Source organism: Barbatula barbatula (genome assembly GCF_947034865.1).
Source record: "Barbatula barbatula genome assembly, chromosome: 17".
NCBI lineage: Eukaryota > Metazoa > Chordata > Actinopteri > Cypriniformes > Nemacheilidae > Barbatula > Barbatula barbatula.
In genome coordinates, this window is record NC_136780.1 from 11,024,582 (window position 1) to 11,049,380 (window position 24,799).

The 24,799-nt window shown below is 37.9% G+C and overlaps 1 protein-coding gene across 1 annotated transcript in view; it reads left to right on the top strand.

Moving 5' to 3' along the window:
- Window positions 1–1,803: 1,803 nt before the first annotated feature.
- The window catches only part of nkain4 (sodium/potassium transporting ATPase interacting 4), a 40,823-nt gene continuing 17,827 nt past the window's right edge, over window positions 1,804–24,799 (top strand). The window contains exons 1-4 of the mRNA XM_079477988.1: window positions 1,804–2,135; window positions 16,671–16,808; window positions 19,415–19,495; window positions 23,573–23,770. Coding sequence (XP_079334114.1) covers window positions 2,082–2,135; window positions 16,671–16,808; window positions 19,415–19,495; window positions 23,573–23,770 — 471 coding nt within the window. The 5' untranslated portion in view covers window positions 1,804–2,081. The remainder of the gene's footprint in view (window positions 2,136–16,670; window positions 16,809–19,414; window positions 19,496–23,572; window positions 23,771–24,799) is intronic.

Here is a 24,799-nt window from a genome sequence, read left to right on the forward strand (position 1 = left end):
TATTTACGTCTGGCTCACAGCACAGGTCTCGTCTGCTGACCAGCCTGTCAGTCTGCATTAGCTCCTATACCGTTTAAAGGGTGTACAATCTAACTCCAAAGCTCTGACTCTCCATTTAGCAGAGCGCACACCAGCACGTTTTACCGAAAGGTGCTGGAGACAAGGAGACCTGCAGGATCTCATCAGATTATAAGAACATTAAACAATTTGACATTGTTGCCACAGTTGCTGTTTAACTGTAAATGTTGGCTTATCTTTCCTAATCTGAAGATTTCAGACAATGTTTCTAGACTGTCTGGGAGTGTGTTTTTACCCCATTGCATGGTTTGTGTTTGGTTTTTTGCCCACAAAAGTTGATTCATCACTATAGGGTCCATCTGCTTAACATTACTTTTATTTTTTTCTGTAGAAAATAATGAGCAAAATCTATTACCAGTAAAGCCAGAACATGACTCTCTTACTAATAAATAAGTAATAGTAATGACTGACTAAAGAACATTATATGCAGTTCTCCTGTTTAAAAATATACCCTTTGGTTTGGTATGAGCTCTTTGTGTATGGTATGAACACAGTGTGTGTGTGTGTGTGTGTGTGAGAGAGAGAGAGAGAGAGAGAGAGAGAGAGAGAGAGAGAGAGAGAGAGAGAGAGAGAGAGAGAGAGAGAGAAAGAGAAATGCTTTTAAGAGGGGAAGCAAAGGCTACAGTGATGTAATGGGAAGTGAAGTGTTCTATAGCAATACCGCCTCTGTGTGTAAAAGATTCATCGCTTTGCTTTTCATGTTCACAGAGAGGAAAGAGTTGACCAGCAAGGCAAGGAACAACTTTTAAAGCCTTTTCTATAATGAATCAGCACACCCACAGTAGGATAGAGAACAAGGGTTAGCACATTGCAATGGATATTGTGAGGAAGATTTTGAAAGTAACTTCATCCTTTATTCTTCACACATGTCATGTGCATTGATGTGTGTATGTTTTGACAGTATTTGTTAATTGGGAATGGAATATGAGTGATGGAGAGAAAAGAAAGGAGTTTATTATAGATCTAAGCAGTTTTGGTTACTAGACAAGAAGAAGTTTCAATATAGTTAAATACATGAAACCTAAAGACAGTTATTCAAAAACACTTATTATGTATTTTCGTTTGGCTTGTTTTTACAAATTGATGAAAAAGTCCTAATTATTATCTGTGGCTATTAAAAGCATAATACAGATTAGAAATGTCATTGTATTTCAACTTGAACTTACTAACAATATCTAACAGTCACTGGTCACTGGGGATGTGTTGAGCGAAGAATCCACTTTTTATCATCACGCTGAACCAAGGTGAGGTTTTGAACCACAACCAGCAGGTGGCGCTTTGGCTTTACGTATATTTCAATGCACACGTCTTCCTCACAGCGTTTGCTATAAACGTCTTGTATAAACTTCTTGAAAATGTATAAATAAATAAACAAAGGTGCCCCTTAACCATGTCAACCAATATGCGCTAAAACTGTGGTAGCTTTATGAAAGCATCACAAAAGAACAAATACATTAAAGAAAAAACGCATCTCTCTTATTCATAGCAACGTGTGTCAGGATTTATTTACAAAATGGGAAAAAAATCAATCAAAAATGGAAAGAAAATGAACACGGTTAATATGGTCTCCATATGGTTAATTTTCCCACACTGTTGCTATTTCATATGGTTTTTCAACAGTAGAAACTCTGCTTTGACGGAAACTACAGTATCTACACGTTTGTGAGTTAAACACGCTTTGCATACATCGTTTCAGGATTTAAACGAACCAAAACACCCTCACGCGCTGGCTGAGTGCGTAACCAGCAATGCAATTTACATACGAGTGATTTAAACACCCCCTATCCCCTCCCTCCACCCCCCCCCTTGCCCCGTCTACCCCATTCTTCTGCCTCTTTCTTTCTGCTCCACTCGCGCGCTGGTGTTCACCACACACTTTGCACGCCCCGCTTTAAACAATGACAATGGAGTCGCTTTGTGTCGGACGGAGATCGACTCGCTTCTCTGCGTCCGTGTAGTACTTTCTGCTCGCATTCGGGATCACGTTATATCGCTTAAACACAATGGGGTGCTGCAGCGGACGATGCACCCTCATCATTCTGTGCACGTTTCAGTTGGTGAGCTTTGATTTATTTTTCATCAAATATTGTGCGTTTGACTCGCTGTGAACGCGTCCACGGCGTGACCATATCTCGCTCGCGTGGTTGTATTGCTATGTTGCTTTTCCTATATTTACACAGTGACCGCATTGAACCAGCTGCTGGGACACTTTTCTGCTCGCGTTTGCGCTGTGTGTCTTTGTCTCGAGTAAAGTTGCACATTAAGTGCTTGACCCATTGAAGTAAAGTGACCCAGTTCTAGAGTTGTAAAAGTTAGTTTTATTGCTCGAGCGTTTGTTTTCAGCCTCCCGGTGTTACAGTTTAAGTACATTGTAGCCTACGTGAAGTTTATGTATCAAGAGCTTGTTTTGAAGTTGGCGTTTTTCAGAGCTGTTGTGGTTTGGTCATCACGTGCCATTTACATTTGTTCTTTGCACACTATCACTCCATATCAAATATGCTGTGACCAATAACAAATGGGTTATTCCCGTGTTATGGATATGATATATATGAAATATAAATGTATTTATTATCAATATATTGAATGATCTGCTTATATTTGACTAAACCCGTGATGATAGAATCCAGACATCAGGAAAATCAGTCTAAGCACAAGTGTTCTGTTAAAGGACGGTCATAAACATGGGTTATGTATGTGACCAAAGAGGACGCACGTTTTTACAGACAACATACTTTGTAGGATTTCTTGGAATGAATATGTGCAGAAGCAACAATTGGAGAAGGGATGACCATTCATCGATCATAAAATATGGACCATTAAGGATGCGACAATTCTGTTATGGACAGAACAATTCACTTACCTGGAAACAACGAAATATTTACTATCTTTACTAAATCCAGATTTTTGTCTCACGGTTGACGATCGTGGAGTTTTGCAATGTAGTTTTTTCGTTAGTCACCGTGAATTGAGAATGCAAGATGGTTTTAAACGGTTAAGATAATCATCTCCGCTTGAGTCATAACAGCGATTAGCCAAAGATCTGTCCGGGTTGACAGATGACAGCGGAGACAAAATAGTTATGTTGCACATCACACATGTATTAAATGTAATAGCTATATTAGATAAATGTACTGTATTTCTGAAACATCTTCGACTTCACTGTCCTTAAAATGTGGATAATGCAGTTCCCATGACATTCATTTGGAATAATATAGAATTAAATCGACAAACCTCACAAGAAGCCAGTGAAATATGCGAGGAAGACCTTCAACATATAACCGTCTGAAAAATGTCCTGAACTTTTCAAAACGTTTTATAAATATCTGACAAAAACGAAGGCTGTGAAACCTCACAAGAAACGTATGCTTCATTCTATCTCGTCTGCGTGTGTAATAGTTTCATTTTTTAACAGTAGTTTATTACGTAAAAGTGCAATGCGAGGATTCCAGACTCGACGGTTTGCCCCTCGGCATTAAATTGATCTGTTTACACCGGAGACAGAGTTGGCGGGAGCTTTCAATGGTTAGTCATTAGTTACATATATGCATGTTCCTGTCAAAGAGAGATATTCATTTCTCCAAGAAGCTATTATACTGTAATTGTCGCTTCATCTTCGTGGCAGTTTGCTTTTGTTCATCGTATGCTTTTATACCAGCTTAAGTGTTTCTAAGAAGTTGTTTATCAGTGAAATGCTGTTTCGTCTTAAAATCGTCTGTTATAAGAGATGTACTCATACATCATGCAGTTTTGCATTGTTTAATTGCAATGCATTGAATGATAGTAAAATACGACTGCTATCGACAATGTGAGGTAGCAACTTCTTTTTCTCTTGTCCAATCCCATGATCCCCTCGGCTCTTTGCTTGATGCTCAGTAGGTGATATCCATTCTTCCGAGAATCCTCTCTGACAAGGGCATTCAAAAGCAGCAGACACTTGCCCCTTTAAGACTGATGTGCAACACAACTTGGCCTGCGTCACACGCTAGTGTCAGACCTTCTGCCAGCTCGGAGTATGACAAGGCCCATCTTCCTTTTATTTTAGGCAGCCCGGGGGAAAAAACATTCCTGGGCTTTGATGTAGTTCTGCTCTCTGACTCTCTATAAGATCTTATTATATCGATGTCACAGAGTTTACAAGACTAGTTGACAGTCGCCGCTGTCACCTCAGAGACTGTTCAGAGTGACAAGAAAAACCTCACAGGACACGATCAGTTTTTTTGAGATGATCCCATATTTGTGTATTTGTTATTCAGCCTCCCTCAACTACCTGTTCCTGTCCTGTTTGCTCGGAGATGTAGCCTACACACCTGGTTCTGTGCAGGATAAGAATAGAGAAGCGGATAAACACTGGAGCATGAGAATCACAGGTGTACAAATGCAGACACGCACGCATAAACTCATGCTTTGGACTTTAGTCTTCTCATGTCTTGACTGACTGACATCTGGTTTGGGTTTTTCCTCTGTGTTAGAGGTGACGGATGAGGAGTTACTTTAAAAACACTTGAAGTTGTCATCAGCTGGTTTAATGAGCCCTGGATGAATTTTCTGCTCTTTTCATGTAACACCCTGGTGCATAAATCCTCTTTATCTGCTTCTTTTATTCCCGATGTGTGTCACACAAATTCAAGAGTTCACGGTTAACCTTATGTAGACCCACATGAAAAGATACCATGGTGTACCTATAGTAAACTGTAGTACATTTGAGTATACTTTTGTATATTAAAGTAATCGTTTTTTTAATTGTATACTACGTTATTTTGTTGTGTTATTCATATTAAACTGATAAACTTAATATATGCTACACTATGGTATCTAATAATTTGACTACAGTTTACTATAGTAAGCAGTATTTTACATGTCTAATGTAGTTTTTGTTAAATTGACATTTCCATCCATTTTGAAAACAAGCACATTGAATTATTATTAAATACATTTTTATTTATAATACATTTATATACTATATATTATATTTAATTTGTATTAATATATATTTTTAAATCAATTAGTACTTATACTTTTTTTTGACTCGTTTTAATTTCAATTATTATTTACAGACTTATAAATACAGACAATAAAATATGGCGACCAGTGGCTTTCAAGCTGCAGAATGACGAACAAAACACCCTGAAAAGTAGTCAAATCGACTCATGTGGTATAAATTCATAGCTTTGAAATGTAAGCCGGTTGGAATGAGACGATGAATAAATTATTTTGAGTGAACTAACCCTTTATGTGTAATAGATGTCAGTGGTTCATATTGTGTTGTGTAGAGACCACACACAAAACACTTTCTCATTCAATAAACTTCCTCCGTTGTATCTCTCGCCTACAGAGATGGAACAAAGTAGGACAAAGTAAACCAGAGAGCTTTTGAAGTGAGCCAGAAAGGAGAGGTTATCGGTCAGAAGAGAGAGCTGCACTTGTTCTCTGGTTATTATAAGACAGACATGACTGAGATAGATGTGTAACTTTATGGTGTGGGTATGTGACAGCTGCTGGAGAATGAAAGTGATTGATGAAGCATTGTGGATAAGAGATGGTAGTGGCTTTGACCTCTTTATGCAGAGGGATTGGTGGAGACTAGGTACGATAATGAGGTCAGAATGAGGCTATACTCTTGACTCCTGACCCAGGAATGCACACATGACCGATTAAGGCCTGATATGGCACTGAACTATTCATAAGTGCATTACGCAACATCACCACTAGGTGCGGCTAAAATCTCTACATTGCTCCTTTAAAGTCGTATACTTTCTGAACAGTACGTCTTAATCTCTTGCCCTATTGACTTTCATTGTGCGATCATTACTGTAAACATTTTATTGCATGCAATTTAAATTGACAGCATGTCAATAGAGCTCAAGCTGTATTGAACTCGTAACATTCTTCTAAGGTAAACACACAACTCATCCCATCCATAGGGCAAGTTAAAAGTGACATGTCATGTGTTTTTTTACCCATAACCCACCGCTGAGAGCCAGACTAACTAAACAAACAGCGCTCCCCGTGGAAACCAGAAAAAACAAAGTCGACTTTGGAAAGTCAAAGTCCCTCGCGGGAGGGCAGAAAATCGGAGAGGACGGGGTAATTTGTGGTTTAATTTGCTCTCGAGGTGTCATTACTGGGGCTACAGGGGTTCACTGGTTATGTTGATGAAACCTTTTGCCCTCCTGTAAAGGTTAATTTGCCCCTGTTGGCTATTCATGACAGCTGGGGAGATAGAAACACCCGGCAGTTTTACGAGACTTGACATCGGCCTTTATCTGGCAGACAAATGAAGGAAGAAACGTGCGGCTCTGTTTATCAGCTTATTTGCATATTATCCGTCCATTCAACGCCCAACGTTCATCCTTCAGACAGACAAGAAGATGAATATACATAAAACAAAAGGTTCCGCCTCTTCTTTTCCTCTCATTTGTGTTTTGTAAAACCAAGTTTTACAAGTTTAATGTACTTAAGCTATAATCAAGTCTAATTGGCCGAATAAATCAGAATGAGACGACGGTTAAAGAGAGACTTAAGTGAATTTACGCCCCTGATGCTTGTAAACAGGAGAAAGAATATGGAGTTAATCTTAAAGTATTTTGAATATAATAAATTTTTTTAATTATGTTGCTGATTTAAACATTCAATAAAAATGTTGTTTTGCTCTTTTTTAACACAGGGGGTGTGGCTAGAAAACGTATCTTTTTATTCTCAACATGACCCCGGGGTAGCAAAAAACAACAGACTTGTATATTACACATCCAATAATGACATTATTCGACAATTACTTTTTAATATTCATGTTTTATTGGCTTTAAAATGCGTGTTTTATTTACAGCTTGTGTTTTGGCTCTGACCCATGCCTATTTTAGAGAATTACCCTTCCTGACCGAAAGATATTTATAAACAAGTGATCTGAAACTTCATATACCTCATATACACAAATGACCTCATTCAGTTTCAGACAGTGGTGTAAAGTATTGGAGTAAATGTAATTAGTTACTGTACTTATTTATCTTTTTTGCTACTTTGTTGTTGTACTGAGTATTAAATATATTAGCAATTTTAACTCTCTACATGGCTACATTTTTCAATAAGTATATGTACTCCATTACATTTGTAATGAAGACTAATGCAGTAACACATTACATTCGGCATGGCACCTAACTTTTTATTACCAGGGCATTGAAGGTATATCTTTTGCATTTTTGCCCTGACTTACGTAAATTTGTCAACATGGCTTCTTTATGCGAATGTGGGTGTATTATCAGGTAGTTGATATCGCTGGTGTTTTATGTGCGAAGAGGACACGGCTGCGGCAGGCAATAATGCCAAAAACAGCATGTCCAGTGCAAAAAGCCTTTGACTTTTGTAATTTGTGTTAAAGATTATACATATATACAGTATATATCTTTTATATAAAACATGCTGTTTTAAAGAGACCTTTTTGAAGGATATTGGAATCAATATCCTTTATGACCTCTTGAGCTTAAATGAGACTTGGGTGTTTGTAATAGTCGTAGGACGGCGTCGACCTTGATTTGTTGCCATTTTGGGGTGTTCAGTTTGATGCGATCGCTCTCCTCAAGAAATAAACGGTTTCTTGTTTTTCACGCACATTTCTCTTAAGTGTTGAGGACTAGTGTTGCTTTGAGCCTAGAATCAGTATGAGACAAATACTCGAGTACTGTTAAAATCATATACTCTAAGACTGTAACTGTATATTAGTAATTTTCACTGCAAGGTATACACCTCGGTATACACCAAGGTACTATACACCTCTGGAGAGTTTAGGTACTAAAGTGGCTCTATATACGTAAGCCCACTCACACACATAAATCCATTCTTCTAGTGCATCAGAAAGACTGCATTAACAGAATATAATGATAATACCAGTGTGTTATTATTAGAACTTTAGGCAATTGAAATCAATGATATTTCTCTCTGAATCCATAAAAATCCCAAACATATAAGCTACCCTGCTGTCTACTGAAAACCCAGTAATATTCCGCAAGCTGGTTCACCAAAAAAGAAAGTTAAATTACATGTTTTTCATTAATTTAGACCTGACTTGTAAATTTGCAGTCTGTTTCTGTCATTTGAAATTTTGACCACATTGAAAAAATATGTGAGAATTCTGTAAAATACAACAGTAAAATTACAGTTTCTTTATAGTGTACCTTCAGCTACCAGCCTCTCTGTAGGCCTGTTATCAGAATTTGTGCTGTAGAAAAAGTTTATGCTTGAAAAATATATATGTGGAGTAAGAAAAATAAATACTATATTCTTAGTTATATTTAAGGGGCTTTCGCCTTTATTGGGACAGGACAGGGGAGAGCAAACAGAAAAATACTGGACAGAGATAGGGGAGCAGGACCGGGAAAGGGCAGTCGAGACAGGAATCAAACTTGTGTCACTGTGAGGGACACTATTCGCGTAGACAATACATTTTTATTTTAATAAAAGTAAGAATTATTTAAAACAAACTAAATTTACCTTAAGGTACTCGGTCTGAGTACCAAAACAAACCTTTAGTTTAGTTTTTTTACAGAAAACTACAATCATTATCTTGAGCTGTTAGAATGTTTCGTTTTTAGTGACTGAAAAACAAGACAAAAATAAAAAGTAATTCTGTTCAAATGTCCATGGGATGTTGCCTGCAATATTTGCCCAAACTATTTTTCTTAAAATGCAACATTGTTATGGCAATAAACTATATGTTTTATAACATGTTCTGTGTGTTATTGTGCATTTTTTGTGAGAATATTTGTATGGTGGTTTCATGGAAGGTTAAATTTGTTCAACCTTTTTGGCTTGGCACGAAGTAGGGGAAGAATGAGTGAATGTCTGTGTCTTGGCAGTAACACTGTGATATTAATTTCTTATATTAAATAGACCTGACAGATTCATATTTGGAATAGGCATGACACATTTTTGGTTTAGATTCCAACCACTTGGATTATATTTTAATATCCGCACTTACTCAAAGTCAATGTTGTTCTTGTTCATTATATAAATCAATGCTTTATCAACACTCAATGGCAGCTTCTGACCTCCACCTATGGTGAATTCAGGTTGACTGGGACGCTTTTTGACATGTCCAAAAAAGTGTCCCAATCAACCTGAATTCACCCTATTTACTAACATCCTGACATCTTATTATGTGCGAATCAGCTTTACGTTTCCAGTGAAACATTTGATTTATTTTAACCAGAAAGTACAACTCAAACTTTTTCACAAGCTTTAAATCGTGTCATGTGTTGTCTGAAGCACACCTGTATGCAATTTATTCTGGACTCATGAGCTCATGATGTTGTAGTACCAGCGAAGAGAATGAAACGGCAGGTTTCTGACCTTTCAAGGTTTAGAATATGTTGTAGTCATCTAATTTTGGCTAAAGGGTGCAATGCCTATTGAGTCATTACTCAGTCTTGGAGCACCTGTTTGCTGAGTACACAACCAGGTCGATTGATGCTTTCTCTGTGGATATTGACCAGTTTCTGAAAAACTGAAGAAGCTGGTATTGAGTGCTACAGCAGGTCAGTCATTCACCCGGATGCTGATCAATAGCACTGAAGGGGGAAGTGACACTGAGCGTGTTATACTCAAAAAAATCAAAAGACAAGAGAAAGTGAGCCAACGAGGAAGAGACAACTAAATTTGATTTCTTTTTTAAAGAATGCAAGAAAAACTGTCAAGAGGAGTCTATTTTTATGCTGCTGGGAGAGACAGGTAGATAGAGAAAGACAAAGGCTTTGAACTTATCGAGCAACCAACATCATTTTAGGACTGCGCTGCATTAGATTTATCATTAAAGAATTAGAATATCCCAGTATGCATTGCATATGCAAGTCTCCTACACAATGGCGGATTAAAGGAATATTTCACAGGCAAAACAAAATTTCCCCATGATTTACTCACCCTCATGGCATCCTGACTGAATATGACTTTCTTTTTGTAGAATAAGGTAGTCGGAGACTACGTATCATTTTACTTCCGAGCGGTAGAATGGGAGTGAATGGGGGACCATTTTTGAAGCTCCAAAAAGTGCATCCATCGATCAAAGAACTATGCGATATGGCTTTGTGGTCTCAACAAAGATCTTCTGAAGCAAATCAACGCGTTTGTTTAAGAGAAATATCCATCTTGAGAGCGCTATTAACCTTAATGTCTAGTTTCTGTTATCCCCCTTGTCCCATTACCGGCAAATGTCGGTGAAAAAAGCACCTGCACAGAGAAGACGGTTTCTTATTGGATCAAAGCAAAAAATGCTCGTCACCGGAACTTAAAACACGCCTGCGTCATTTGTCCACGGAGCTGTGTCGAGCAGTTCTTTGATCGGTGTATGCACTTTTTGGAGCTTAAAAAAATGGCCCCACATTCACTCCCATTCTAAGTTACTACTTGTAAAAAAATTATACGTTGTATTATAACTCTGAAATAGCCCTTAAGTCAAGAGAAAAATAGGCAAAAAAAGTTTTGTCCTTCGACGTTCTATGTTTTTTTTTTTTCTCTAAACAATAAGGTCATGTCAAATGCCAAAATGAATCTCAAAAGTGATAAAGTCTTTCTCACACATTCTTGTTCTCATCTGCATGTGTCTCTAAATCTTTCTGTGACCTACTCTGTCATCTTGAACATGTGTGAATTATTGACTGGTGAGAGATTCATCATATGGGCCGGAAGCTAACAGAGGGGCTTTCTGGCATCCACCCCATTTTACCATCGCTGTTTAAATACCAATTAAGAAGCTGAACCTCTGAATACTAGAGGGCTTTTCTTGCCACCCAAGCACTTTCTAATATATGGTGTCCAGGGGGCATGACAGGTCTCCAAAATTTTGCAATTTAAATGAAGCTCTGGAGTATGTGGTTTTTGTATATGCGTATGCAAATAGGGTAGGGAGGTCTGCAGTAAAGGGGAAATTCGATTTTTTAACCCTTTATTTATTAAAACTTTCTTCTGTGAAACACAAATAATTTTTTTAGAGAAATATCTCGGTGGTTTTGTGTCCATACAATGGAAGTCAATGGACAGCCAATGTTGTTTGGTTACCAACATTCTTCACAACGTCTTCTTTTGTGTCCCGCAGAATGAAATACAAATTACACAGGTTTGGCATGACGTGAATGCAATTAAAAGATAAAAACAACTTTTATTTTTGGGTGAACTCTTTTTTTTAATATTCGGTTATAACAGCCTAAAGTTAGGTTGACTTTCCACCTATTTAAGATTCCTTTTGCTAGCATTCAGCGCTCATTCTGAACTTTATTTTTCAATGAAAAGCCGGCCAATGAGATTAGAGCCTGTCAACCGACTGTGACTGTCCATTCTAGACTGAGTCTAAAAGCCTGTGGTCATCTACAGGTTTTCAGATGTGGGTCCATTATCATTTCATTGATTTTCAATGAGGTCATACATCTCTGCTGTCTACTTAATGCTTTTAGTTAGTGTGTTTGTATATGTGAGGCTTGTTAGGTATGGATGGATTTACTTGCAGTGATGAACAACCCCTCATGCGTTTTTTGTTTACTTGAAGCAAAACTCTATGGGAATGAATGTGTCTGGCGGTTTGTATCTTGATTCACTTGTTCTGGCTGAAAGCCACTGTACGGTATGTTTAACAAGCTGTACTCACATGCTCGTGATGTTCTAGTTAATGGTTTCATCATATGGGCAGCTGACTGTGATCGGAGCAGGTAATTACTTTTACGGCAAATAAAGAGGAATTATGATGGATTTTACAATGATGAAAGCCACAGAGATTTAATTATAACACACTTTGATGAAACTCATCCTGGCAGCTGTTGCATTTTTGCTGTGGTAGGAAAAACGCAAGCTGTGAGTTCAAAGAGAATGTGTTAGTTTTATCATAATCTCTGGAATACAATTCATTTAGTCCTTCTTGCTGTGAATTAATGTTGCGTTTGAAGTGATTTTCACAGGTCAAAGTGGTTCTGTAACTGTATAAAATTAAAGCTCTTACCGATGAGAGTCCTTCGGCTACTGAAATACTTGAAATGGGTAGATGTATGCTGTCTTCGATACTCTGTTGTGTCTGATGCTATGTTGTTTCATCGTCTTTATTTTGTGCAGGGTATGAGAGATTAGTTACAGCGGGGGTCGACCTCATGGAATGAATTCCAGCTGTGGTCAGAGAGCAGGGAAACACGGGGGTCATGGAAAGAACATTAAATGGCTTTGGGATTAATTGATATCTTTGTGTTTGTACAGCAGGCGTGTTATCAGGGATGGAAAGCAGAGTCTGTATTTTATCAGTAGGAAGGATGTGTGACCTCTCTTATGCAGAACCGACTCTCTGATGTGGGTGAGAGAAGGGTGGGGGCATATATAGAGAGCTGGGTTCTGTCACGGGTCATGATCTGGAAATCACACCCTTTTTATCTTTTAGGAGGCTTGATATGTAACACAGAGTAAGGTGTGGTATACTATTATAATACTCTTATTGTTTCTTTAGTATGTTATTCCAGAAACCAAAATGAGCAACCTGACCTTCCATTTGTAGAGCGATGGTGATGATAGCATGATGCCGAATTTAACAAGTTATATTGTATCCGAATCCTGCAGTGCCCAAAAAATGTTGTATTGGTAATTCCATGCAAACGTTTTTATCAAATCTTTTAAACATACTGATGTTAATATTTGGTGCTTTAAATACCCATGTGTAGTCTCTCTTAAAGGTCCATCATATGAAATTTAGCAGCATCTAGCGGTGAGGTTGTGAGCATTTTTTTGCCAGGTGAGATGTACAGTACGTAACACTCCATATTCGTCACATCCGGGCACATGAGAATTTAAATACAGTAACTATTTTGTCTTTTCTAAAGAGCCATCCCTTCGGTACACCCATAATGCATACATTTTTTTCTCTCTTTTAAAGGGAAAAAACTTGTGTATAGAATGATATTTTTCTGAATATCTGTTTTTTTTTTAAATATAAATTGATGGTTCAAAATATTTGTAATGAATACATTCTCTAAGAATTTATATTTTAAGTTGTGCCTAAAAATGTCACATCCATAACGCTGGAATCGCCCAGCAATGTAAAGTCTGGTCATTTAGTCAACCAGTTTCATTAGGTGCATTCTGGGATGCTTTTCAAACATACTTGAAGGACATTTAAACTCGGCCACTAAATAAGTGAAAAAAGAGACCACTAAAACAGGTCAATTTAAGTGTGTCCAAACTATTGATTTGTTACCTCCCAGAGATTTTTTTCTAAGCAGCTGTGTAGATTTGAACAAAGCATCTTTTCGCCGTTCCTTATGCCTTCGAGAGAACGAAAATGTTTCTCACTCTCTTATTTGTCCTCGTTCCCAATTCTACCCACGTTCGCACTCGCATAAGTATCTTCACCAGATGATTTAAGGGCTTACACGCGCACATTTATAAGATTTGCGCCACTTTAAACAGACGAGTACCGCAGCGGCGCATGACCTCGCGGTAATCGATCAGGGACAACAAAGCAGCATTACACAAGTTGATTTGTGGGCTAGCCGAAGCTAATCTAAGGGAAATGGCTGGTTTAAGGAGCGGGAGTGAATTTGATATGATGGAGCTCGGAATGCTTTGCCAGGAACCTTTGCTTCGTCTTTCAGCTTCTAAAAGCATTCAGCCATTCCAGCATGTGCTAATGAATCCCACAAGTGAGAGAGGAGAGGAACATCCTCGTTCTTGATCATTAGCGGTTTAGTGCATGTGTGAAACACTAAACACGCCGTCTCTTATATCTCACACTACATAGAGATGGAATAGTAACAGACGTTGATTTGTTGTTTTGTTTTAATGCTTATTCAAGCGCTAAGTACCTTAAGTAGCACTAAGTAGTCTCTCTTGCGCATTTGTGTTAAACTTTTTGAGTGGCGCACAAGTTTCTAAAAGGGAAAATCGCAGCATTTCTAGACATTGACAATCAGCAGATTCCAGAAGCGGATTAGCCTAATTCCAGCACTAACAAAGTCTGTCTTTGGGAATTTTGGCTCTTTGATGGATTACTTATCACTGTTTGTGATATCCTCCTGTGTGTCATTTGAGTTGATTTGATTTATTTTTCTCCAACGAGAAGCCTTTTGCTTGCGAGTACTGTTTGTGTTGGATATTCAACATTTGATGATGCGCCCATGTGGATCAAAGTTTTCATTTTTCATTGACGGACAATGAGGGTGTTGACACGTTTCACTCAAATCACAGCTTTTGGATAAATGCAACAGTCTGTTCAGATCTATTATTTAATGACAGACAGTTTTCAGAAAGGCTTATACTGTATGCAAGTATTGCTTTGCTGCACATGCACGTTACATTTGATTAAAGAAGGCAGTCTTTATAATGGTGTCTGCTGGTATTTGATGGACTCTGTTGGTGGGATGTTAGAAAATATTCCAGGTGGTCCACAGCAAGTTGTATTTACAGCTCTATATTCTTTTTACATTGTTTATTTGAAAAGTATTGCAATTATGTATCGCATCGAAATATATTTAATACATATTTTGTAACTCATCTCCTGTGATCATATCGAAAGTCCCTTGCCAATACACAACCCTATAAATGATGCCATAAAATAAAAATACATTTTGGCTGTGTGTAACAATAAAGAACTGTTAATATTAAGCCGGTATTATAAATCTCCTGATTTAATACTATCCCGATACTTCTGTACCGATTCAATATATATTGCGATACTTGAAATGTACTTGCTTCGCCTCTACAATGACAGCAACAGGGCTTCTTAGGTTTTAACCAATGGCTGCCAGCAAGGCTTAAGGGGGGATGGGGTTTTACGGGGGAGTGTCCTATCACAATTGACTGCAAAATCTGGAACTCTAACTTCTAACTGTTCAGTCAATTTCTAATCAATAGAATTATAATAGTTTAAGATTTTTTATTAACTTTGTTGTATTTCTGGACATGTCAACATCTCTTTCTCTGTGTGTTATTCCGTGATCGCTTTAATGATGCTCCTCCTGTTTCTCCATCTCTTCATCATTCATCGCTTTCCTTCCATTCTCTCTTCTACTCATCCATCACCTACCTCCTTTCTCTCTTGTCACGACCTTCCCCCATTACTGTTTTGTGTCTGCTTCGCATTGTCCAAGATGCTCAGCTCTGAACAAGCCATCATTAAGGCACTTAATTGTATTTGTCAGCTCAAAGCTCCACAATCCCCTGGCACTCATGCAGCTATAGGATGCTGGGGTTTGTCTGTCTGAATTTTGTGTTTTCTGGCATTTAGTTGTAAAATGTCAGCGAGCACCATGAAGGGAGAAAGTCATTGAAAAATCAACGCGGTCCTCCTCCCATATTGACATATTACTCTTGAGTCTGATGAAGAAATAAGGCAGAATTTCAATCTCTGTTATTCCGTAAGATTGAATAATTCTCACTGTCAGTGTGTTTCAGTTAAGGTGTTAGACAGGGTTCCTTTAAAAAGAACGACAATAACGTTTGCATTTCATTAGCATATACCATTCTCTGGCGATGCAGCGTTACACCATTTCATCTCATTTATCATTTCACAGCATGTGCTCTTGTCCAAACACTGACTGAATTCTTATTAAACAGCGCTTTACCCCAACAGAGGCTGGGTGACATATGTGTTATATATTAGTGCATGTATTAGCATGGTGGTAATATGTGTTAGAATGATAAACCTTGAATTGTTTGATGGGTAGAGTTATTAGAAATGTTGGTGGGTTGTATATAGCCACTTCATTTTCTTATTTTGGATATCATGATTTAGCCACATTTAGTTGGTTTGAATAGATCTAGCAAATGGTTAATGCAAAAACGTGTTTGTTGCTGTTGAGTTTGTGAACCAAAATCGCTTTTCTCTTTTGAATTTCTTATGATGGTTTAAAATGTATCACTTGCTACATTAATCGTATGTTTTCTGAGATGCAAAAGAACAGTGTTGTTTTATAGTTTCAATAGTTTAGTATGGATCCGTTTTAATCTAATTATAAGGTTAACAAAATCCTCGATGTCATTTCACGTTTAGCTCTGTTTATAATTTCCTGGGTTAGTCCCATAATTAACCTTCCATTTGTTAGCCTTTAGGTTCGTGTTTTTATTTGCATATTTATAAAGGTAAAAATTTGATTCGACATGCAAATCCTCTGATGTATTACACAGTCTCCATTACTTCCGTAAACACATTTGCTGCCATGTTTAACATATTTAACGTTTTTATCAGATGCTGAAACACTGGCAGATCTGGAACAGGGCAGTTTTTGTGATATAAATTCCCACTGACCACATGTGTGCCAATTAAATATTTAAGTCTTAATTCAGCAGGTCTTCAACATGCATCTAAAGTTCTTCTCGAACATTTCCCAGGTGTTGCTGTAATGCAGTTTTCCCTGATGGAATATGAAAGGATCATTAGAGATTTTCTACTCTTTGTGTTTTGCATTTCAAGAGTTTGACACATTCGAGTTTCTGCGTCAAAGATCCTTTGATAGTCATCAAAACGAAATGATCAAAGACAAAAAGTGAAAAAATGAGTTGTCATGCAAATGTATTACTTTAAACTTGAATTCCAAAACATTCCTCCTCTAAAATATTCATCAAATATGCTCTCTCTCTTTCAGATGGTGGCATTAGAAAGGCAGGTGTTTGATTTCTTGGGCTACCAGTGGGCCCCCATCCTTGCCAACTTCTTCCACATCCTGGTGGTCATCCTGGGCCTGTTTGGCACCATTCAGTACAGACCTCGGTACATTGTCGTGGTAAGTGCTGCTTCTGACTCTTCTTTACAGTGCTTACGGGATGAATCTCATAAGGCCGTGTCTAAATTAAAATCTTGAGATAAAATATAAACTATATTTTGCAACATTTGCGATTTAAATAATATAAACTCATGTTTTCAGTTTAAAAAATAATGAAATTTAGTTTCTGATCTTAGCTTTGACCCCAAAATTCAAAAGATGACCCGCCATGTTGGATAAAAGCAACAGTCTGTTGAGATCTATTATTTAATGACAGACAGTTTTCAGAAAGGCCTATACTGTATGCAAATATTGCTTGCTGCACATGCACATTACAGTTGATTAAAGAAAGCAGTCCACTTATCTGCTTATAAAGCCCTCTGGCACACATGTTCACAGTCACTGGACTCCACACACACTATGGCATTTGAATCCCCTAAATCTGCAACCAATTAGCATGAATTAAACGATTAAAGTCCAGCGCCACTCGGTTCCTCGCTCGGTCAATCCGTGTCGCAGCTAAACTTCTACTTCACAGAATCATTAATATTATAAGGCTTATGATTTTGTTTAATGAGAGAGGCGAGCGAGCTGTTGATGAAAATGTGGATATTTTAATAGCAATGCAACAGCAGGAAATAGTACAGAAAGTGAAAGCGTTGGAAATATTGAGACACAGGTGCAGGATGCGAGTAAGCAGTCAGACGGTGCTGGGAACGGTGAAGGAGCTTTGCTCGGGCTTGTGACTGTGTGATGTGTTACAAAGGCTCTTCCTCGCTCCCCAACAGATTCAAATGACACTTGTCGTCGCAATATAGCAATGATTTAACACCTGACGTGCCGTCTGAGAGTCATCACTTACCTTCAGGACATTCATTTGAGGAGAGACGGAGATGTTAAAGCCTGAGGTTTATCTTCTCAGTACCGCTGATCTGCTATCTGTTTGTTTTTTCTGAGGCGGTAGACACAGATCTAGTGAATGAATGTCTTGAACATAATATTTTGGGTTGGTTATTACAGTTTGGCCCTGTTCATTTATGCATTTGCCAAGCGCTTCCATCCAAAACAACACACAATCAAGCTACATAAATAATAGAAAATTTCTCAGACAAAATACTACTCTGATCTTTTTATATCTCAACTGTAAATCCCAAGAGACAAGTTTTTAGTTTTTGAAAGACCCCCTTTGCTGTAACACAAGTCTAACGCTGGTCTTCCTTTAGGGAGATAAACAAGGCATTGTATTATCTTTAATCTTCTTGTGAACAATATATGCTCTGTGAGATTACAGAAGAAAACAAGACATATCTAGCCTAGTTTAACTTATTTTCTTTGTCCCTCGCGATAGAAAAGAAAAATCCCTTTCTTGCTGATATTTAGATTAAATAGAGAGCAAACAAGGGCACTTTCTGCTTTTGAGAGCACAGATCTAGTTTCCTGGAGCTCCAGAAGTGTCCTTAAATTCTGTGATGTACAATGATCTAAGGTCTAGTCTATGAATCAAAGTCAGAGAACAATTCGATATGTCTATGTCAACTAATGTTTGGTGTGCATTTGCCTTAGACAAAGTTGATAAATGAGAATGTACAATGAGCTTCCAAACAATAAATGTGTAGAATAAAGAAAGTTGTCTGAGTTAAATCTGTTAGTAGACACCAGCAGGCTCCTGTGTTAAATCAGGGTAGAGTGTTAGTTCAGATTAACATTTCAATAGGATTTATAGACCCATAAAGTGTTGATTGTAGTCATATGGTAAACAAAAATACAAACAACCAGGCAGACAGAAGGCTTGGTGCTTAAAAGAGATGTTGTGCTATAAAAGAAGAAAAAGAGCAGAATAGAGACAGATAAAACTCTGATGATAAAATATAAGAGCTGTGTTAAGGGTTTTGTGCAGGGCAGAGCTTTAAAAGCCTAAACACACACTTTTGAAAAGTTTCAAGCATAGTTTATTTTTTATTATTAGCTATATGTTAAAATCTGTACGCATCTATTCATTTAAAGTAAAAAACAGGAGCATGAAGTTTGGGTTTTTGTTAAAGCATTTATATTATTAACTGTTATTTAGTGGTGGGACTGTTCTTGGTTGATTAACTTTACATTAATAAATATGCATTATTACTGTAATAATTCCTTTGTATGGATATGTTAAGGACACTTTAAAGACACATCATTTTACTTCTTGGGATCTTAGCATGTTCTCTAGAAAAGATACTACATGCTATTACATGTTCATGAGAGGAGCTGAAAGATTGATTAAACTTTGGGTTTGTCACGCAAATGTTAATGTTTGATTTAGATGTTGTTTGTCTATACTGTACTGTACTGTCGCACTACAGTATTTTAGTCCATCAGACTACACAATGTTCTTTTTTACAAACTGAAGTTTTTTTGACTGATAATTGGCGCGTTACAGATGTTGTTAATAAAGTTTAGCGTAGTAATTTCTCGAACATAACATCATAAATCAAAAGAAGCAGAATACAAGAGATACTGTATACGCTGTGTATTATGAATGCTCATATATTGTGTCAAATGTCTGTGATGCCCTTGGGGGTCTGCACTGACTCTTTGATCAAGTCAGAATGTGTTTTGTGCGAGTACTAAAGTGTGCATCTTTTTGACAGTACACTGTATGGACAGCACTGTGGGTGACCTGGAATGTCTTCCTCATCTGTTTCTACCTGGAGGTTGGAGGACTGTCAAAGGTAAGAGAGACTCTCTCACCTGTGTTCACACAGGGGGGAGTTACTCACATTGTGGGGTCTGAGGTATTTTAATGACCCTGCTTAACAACTATATGTGACGTCTTTATGGACTGTCTAAAACATTTGTTGAGATGTGTTTGCGCCTGTAGCTTTGTTATTCTTGGTTATCTCTAATGTCGAAATTGCAAAGACAGTCTATAGTCACAAACATATTTGTAGTTGCAAGGTATTATAAATATATAATTTTGCTCATTTAAAACATTTAGCTATATGCACTTTAGAGTTCGAGAAATAAACCCGGTGTAGAAATATATATGATGTTTGATTGATAGTCACACACATGGGCAGTACATTGTTAGTAATAAACTTGCAAGATGGTCTTTATATATGTAGAGTTTGGTTTCAAAATGAGATATAACCCAAAATCTAGTTTTTTTATATCAATGAAACTGCAGTTGGTTTGTTTTTTACTTTGAACACAAAAAATGACATAATTAAAAAACATAATTATCTAATTTTGGAACCAGACACTTCACATATACTGTGTATAAATAAATATATATATATGTTTGCTAATCTAAAACATTTAAGCACAAGATAGTAACACACATTTGATAGCATATCATAAACACAGGATAACAAAAACATTTCTGTTAAATAACCCTAAATGTGGGCATACCTTGTTTTCCTTATTTAAAATGTATAGCTGTATTCTGGTTTATCTGTAATCAGTTGTACTTGTGGCTCTGTAAATGGTCAAGCTGTCAAACGGAAGTGTCGAAATGCATGCGGTCAAATCGATTATACTTTCAAAGGATCGAGTGAACAACCACATGCGTATTCTAGCGAATACCAAAATATTATTTTAACACAACACTAAAACAACATACCCATCCCAGGGTAAACATTTCTCGCTACATGTGCTGACAGATCATGGAAACAAACTGTAAACCCCTGGTGTGTCAGCAGTGAGAAGTTAGCTCACGGTATAATTTACACATTCTCTGTGTGTGCTTGTTTATTGTTTTTTTCTGCTTGGGCTGTTTCCTGGACTCAGATTTCTTGTTCTAACAACAAAAAGCACTCTGTCGCTTTCAGAAGGCAGAGTGAGATTGGATGAGGACATCTCATAAGTCTATCAAGATGCCTGCGGAGTGAAACAGAGCAAATGTGGTACACATGTAATGAGCCGCTGTTGTATTAGATGTTATATCGTTTTACATCTTTATTATAGCTGCATGGCAAAAAATAGATTTGGTGTAAAAAGGGAATGATTGTAAGACTCAGTTTATTCAAAATTCATATGCAGGAGGTTTTGGGTGATCATAAATGAACATAATACTGTTTGTGATACTAGACTCATTTAAGGGGGCTTCTTTTACCCCCCCAAAATGTGCCAACTCAGCGCATCAAATCTCTAATCTCAAGTCTTGGCACAAGTGATAATATCCCTAGAGTCCACAGTGCCTAAATCTAAACACTGTTTAGACGACGGCTGCCTGAAAAGAAATTATTGTGAAGGCTTCCTGTTCACATCTGCTATTTTTAAAGGCAGTTTTTTAGTTTTACTCACCCTCATGTCATTTCATGTCATGTATAACTTTCTTTCTTCTGCAGAACACGAAAGAAGATATTTAGAAAAATGTTGGTAACCGAAAAGCGGCGACGCATACGCCTTCACTTCCATTGTATGGACACAAGACCAATGGGTACCACCATCGTTCGGTTACCAACATTCTTCAACAGTCTTTTACCAACTTCTTCTTTTGTGTTCTGCAAAAGAAAGAAAGTTATACAGGCTTGAAGTGACCAAATGGTGAGTAAATGATGACTGATGCACTCATTTTTGTAAACAACCAGCCGATTATTTTATTTTCCCTTTTTCGCCTGAATCGAGGTCTGTTAAGATTTCTGCTTTCTTCCTCCGTCACGCTCAGTCACTCCCTCACTTATTTTTACTGTGCTGTCAGAGGTGGGACGCCCTTCCCCAAGAATCCCCCCTCCCCTCTGTAGATTCAAAACACATGAATATTCATCATCCGTAGCAGACTGATCTGCTGTCCAGAAAGCAGCAAGTAGAACCGCACTGACCCTTTATATTCCCTCTCTGTGTGTTTATATTTGCATGTGGGGGTGTGTGTTTCCTTCATCAGGCACTTGAGGTCTTGCTGTCCATATGTAGCGCCGTGTGTCCATCTGTTGTGCTAATGCCTGAGTTCAGTCTCAGCCACCTGCTCCCAGTAACACCCCATTATTCATCCCTGCAAAACCCCACAACACCACAGGCACCCCCTCTTTAACACCTCCCGTCTTAAACCCACAATGAAACACAAATACACATGTCTAACGGCTGCCTTACCTGTCATTGTTTAAACAAACAGTAGATTGAGAAGGATAATCTATAGGAACTTTCTGCAACTTCATCACAACGTGGGCACAAAATGGTTTGTTTAAGCAGCGGTTCTCAAATTGGTGGCCCCCAAGATGGATCCAAGGGGGCTACAGATTTTGTTGCACTTTATTAAATAAAGAAATGTAATATAGATTATGTGCAATCAAACATCAGATAAATACGACCACCAACCAATACAATTCATGTTCCAGCATTGTACAACTGAATATGTTTTTGGTTTTAAATACAATTTTAAGTTTAGGATTATAAGTCTTTATTTGGGAGGCTGCACAGCGATGCACTCTACACAAAAGGGGCCTTACAGTGAGAACCACTGCGTAAAAGGGATAGTTTCCTTAAAAAAGTCTTATAATAAAAATCATCTACTGATCCTCGTGTTGTTGAAAAACAAGTATTTGACTCCTGGGTGGAACACAAAAGAAGACATTTAGAGAAATGGTTTTGTGTCCATACGATTGAAGTCAATGGGGTCCAAAATTGTATAGTAAACAATATTCTTCAAAAAGAAAGTAAGTCATACAGGTTTGAAATGACAGGAGGGTAAATAAATGACAGAAGATTCGTTTTTGTCGAAATTGTCCCTTTAAATTACACAAACTTGACCACATATATAATGTTAAGATTGGCCTGTATTCGAATGAAAGTTTAAAAAATGAGTTAGGGTAAATGAGGGTGTTAACTTAAATTTATATTGAATATATTTTTAAATCTTCTTTTGGTTTAGTATTCTCATGTATTTCTTTTCATTTATAATGTATATTTAAGGAATACTTCACCATAAAAATTAACATTCTGTCATCATTTAGTCCATTTTTGGTAACCAAAAACTGTTGGTCCTCATTGACTTGCAAAATAAATCAATAGGGACCAATTGTTTTCTGTTACCAACATTTCTTTAAATTAGCTTATTTTGCGTTCTGCTGAAGAAAGTCATACAGGTTTTAAATGACAAGCGGGAGAGGAGGGTAAATGATGTCAGATTTTTTTTTAAATGGAAATAGCTATTGAAATAGAAACCTCTTCCTCTCTCTCTTTGTGTCTCATTGATTGGGGCGATTCGGTGAGGTTGTCCTCTCATGCGTGGCTTCAGGCTGTGGCTGTCAGTCTCACACCGAGGCAGTGATTAAATACGGGACAGGGCGGTCTCTATCGACCCCCTCTGTGAACACACACACGCTCCTCCGTGACATGTAAAATGGGGGGTGAAACAGCGACATGTCTAACGATAACGTCTGCTGATGATAAAGAGGACGCTCACCTCCATCTCACTGTTACCCAGAGAGAGTTCAAGGACGAGTTGCACACTAATAATCACAGAGGGTCCATAAGTCACTTTGATAACTGTCATTCGTCTCATGTGACCTGGAAAGCAGTGCATAGTCACACACTGGTGATATTATCCTCGCCTGTTTAATGTACTCTTGCATGAAAGATTCATTCACAGCTAACTTACGGGCAATTTGCCGCAATGTTTTCCAGAAATTTTGACAGGGGGTTGCTGGAACATTACATTTTATATTATATTTTTGCAAGGAATTCCTTGGATCAGAATCTCTGTCATATTATGTTAAATTATGCATGGCCATTTCTCGGCGTCCAGCCCCTGCTTCTGTCATATTGACGTTCGGCTAAAGTTCACAACGACTCCATCTTTCTCTTTTTAGGACAGCGACCTCTTGACCTTTAACATCTCGGCACATCACTCCTGGTGGAGCGAGCACGGGCCGGGATGTGTTAGACGAGAGATCCCCGCCAGCGGAGAGCATAATGCAGACGCACAGTCCTACATATCAATTATGGGCTGCCTGCTGGAGTATCAGTACATAGAAGTTCTGCACAGCGGCTTTCAAATCCTTATCTCTGTAAGTCACTGCAAAAATCACACACAGACAAATGTTATGCAGTACCTTATGAATACTGTAATATAAAATGTGGTTTTGGTATTGGTCTTTGGTTCATTTTAACTTGATTATTTACACAGTGGTAAGAAGTAGATGAGTTATGCTGCGTTCGAGATTAAGCCGACGGCAGGAGCATGCCAGTTTAATTGTTCTACCTCCAACATCAATGCGTTTCAGTCCATCATGGGTCATGGCGGTTGCCTTATACTATATGTATTATATGAATTTATTTATAAAACTAATATTCACTTTGTGCTGAAAATACTTTTTACATTTTCACGTAAGGTAGCTCCACGCTAACGGTACATTCACACATGGTGTCAGCGTTAACACTTTACTTTAAGTTAGTGATGTCATGTGTTGCCAAACTGAATTGTGGGACCGTCGATGTCGCATCACCGGCGTTTCTCGCGGCTGAAGTCAAACATTTCTCAACTTTTCAAGCACCAACGCAAGCGTCAGCCAATCAAAACGCCTTGAGCAAATAATCTAGCGTAAGCGCATGGGTTCATGCAAGATCGGAGAACAATGTGATTGCCACGCTTCAGACATCAAGCGTTGACGCTGATGCCACATTTTTAATGCAGTGATACCTCACCAGAAGCATATTCGTCATGATATCATATGACTCATCTCCCTGAAATCGGGATTGATGTCAGTTGTTCGACATCAAATTCCCTTCCAGACATTTATTTCTGGGTTTGAGGCGGAAAGTATCTGAAATCAAAATTTTTTGAAACGTGGCATTAGCTTCCATAAGGGTGTCTACTTTTAAAATGTAGTAGCCTACCTTCAGTCATATATTTGGATTTCTCCACTTTTCTTGAACAGGTTTTTGACTAAATAGTACCACAAAACCCCCCACAATTTAGAAAATGAATTCCAAAATGTCTTCCAAATCATGTCACTTCCTAGATGATGTCATTAAAGAATTAACTCTTTGCGAAGCTTGGAGGTTTGTCCAGAGCAGTTGAGAGAGAGTTGCAAAAA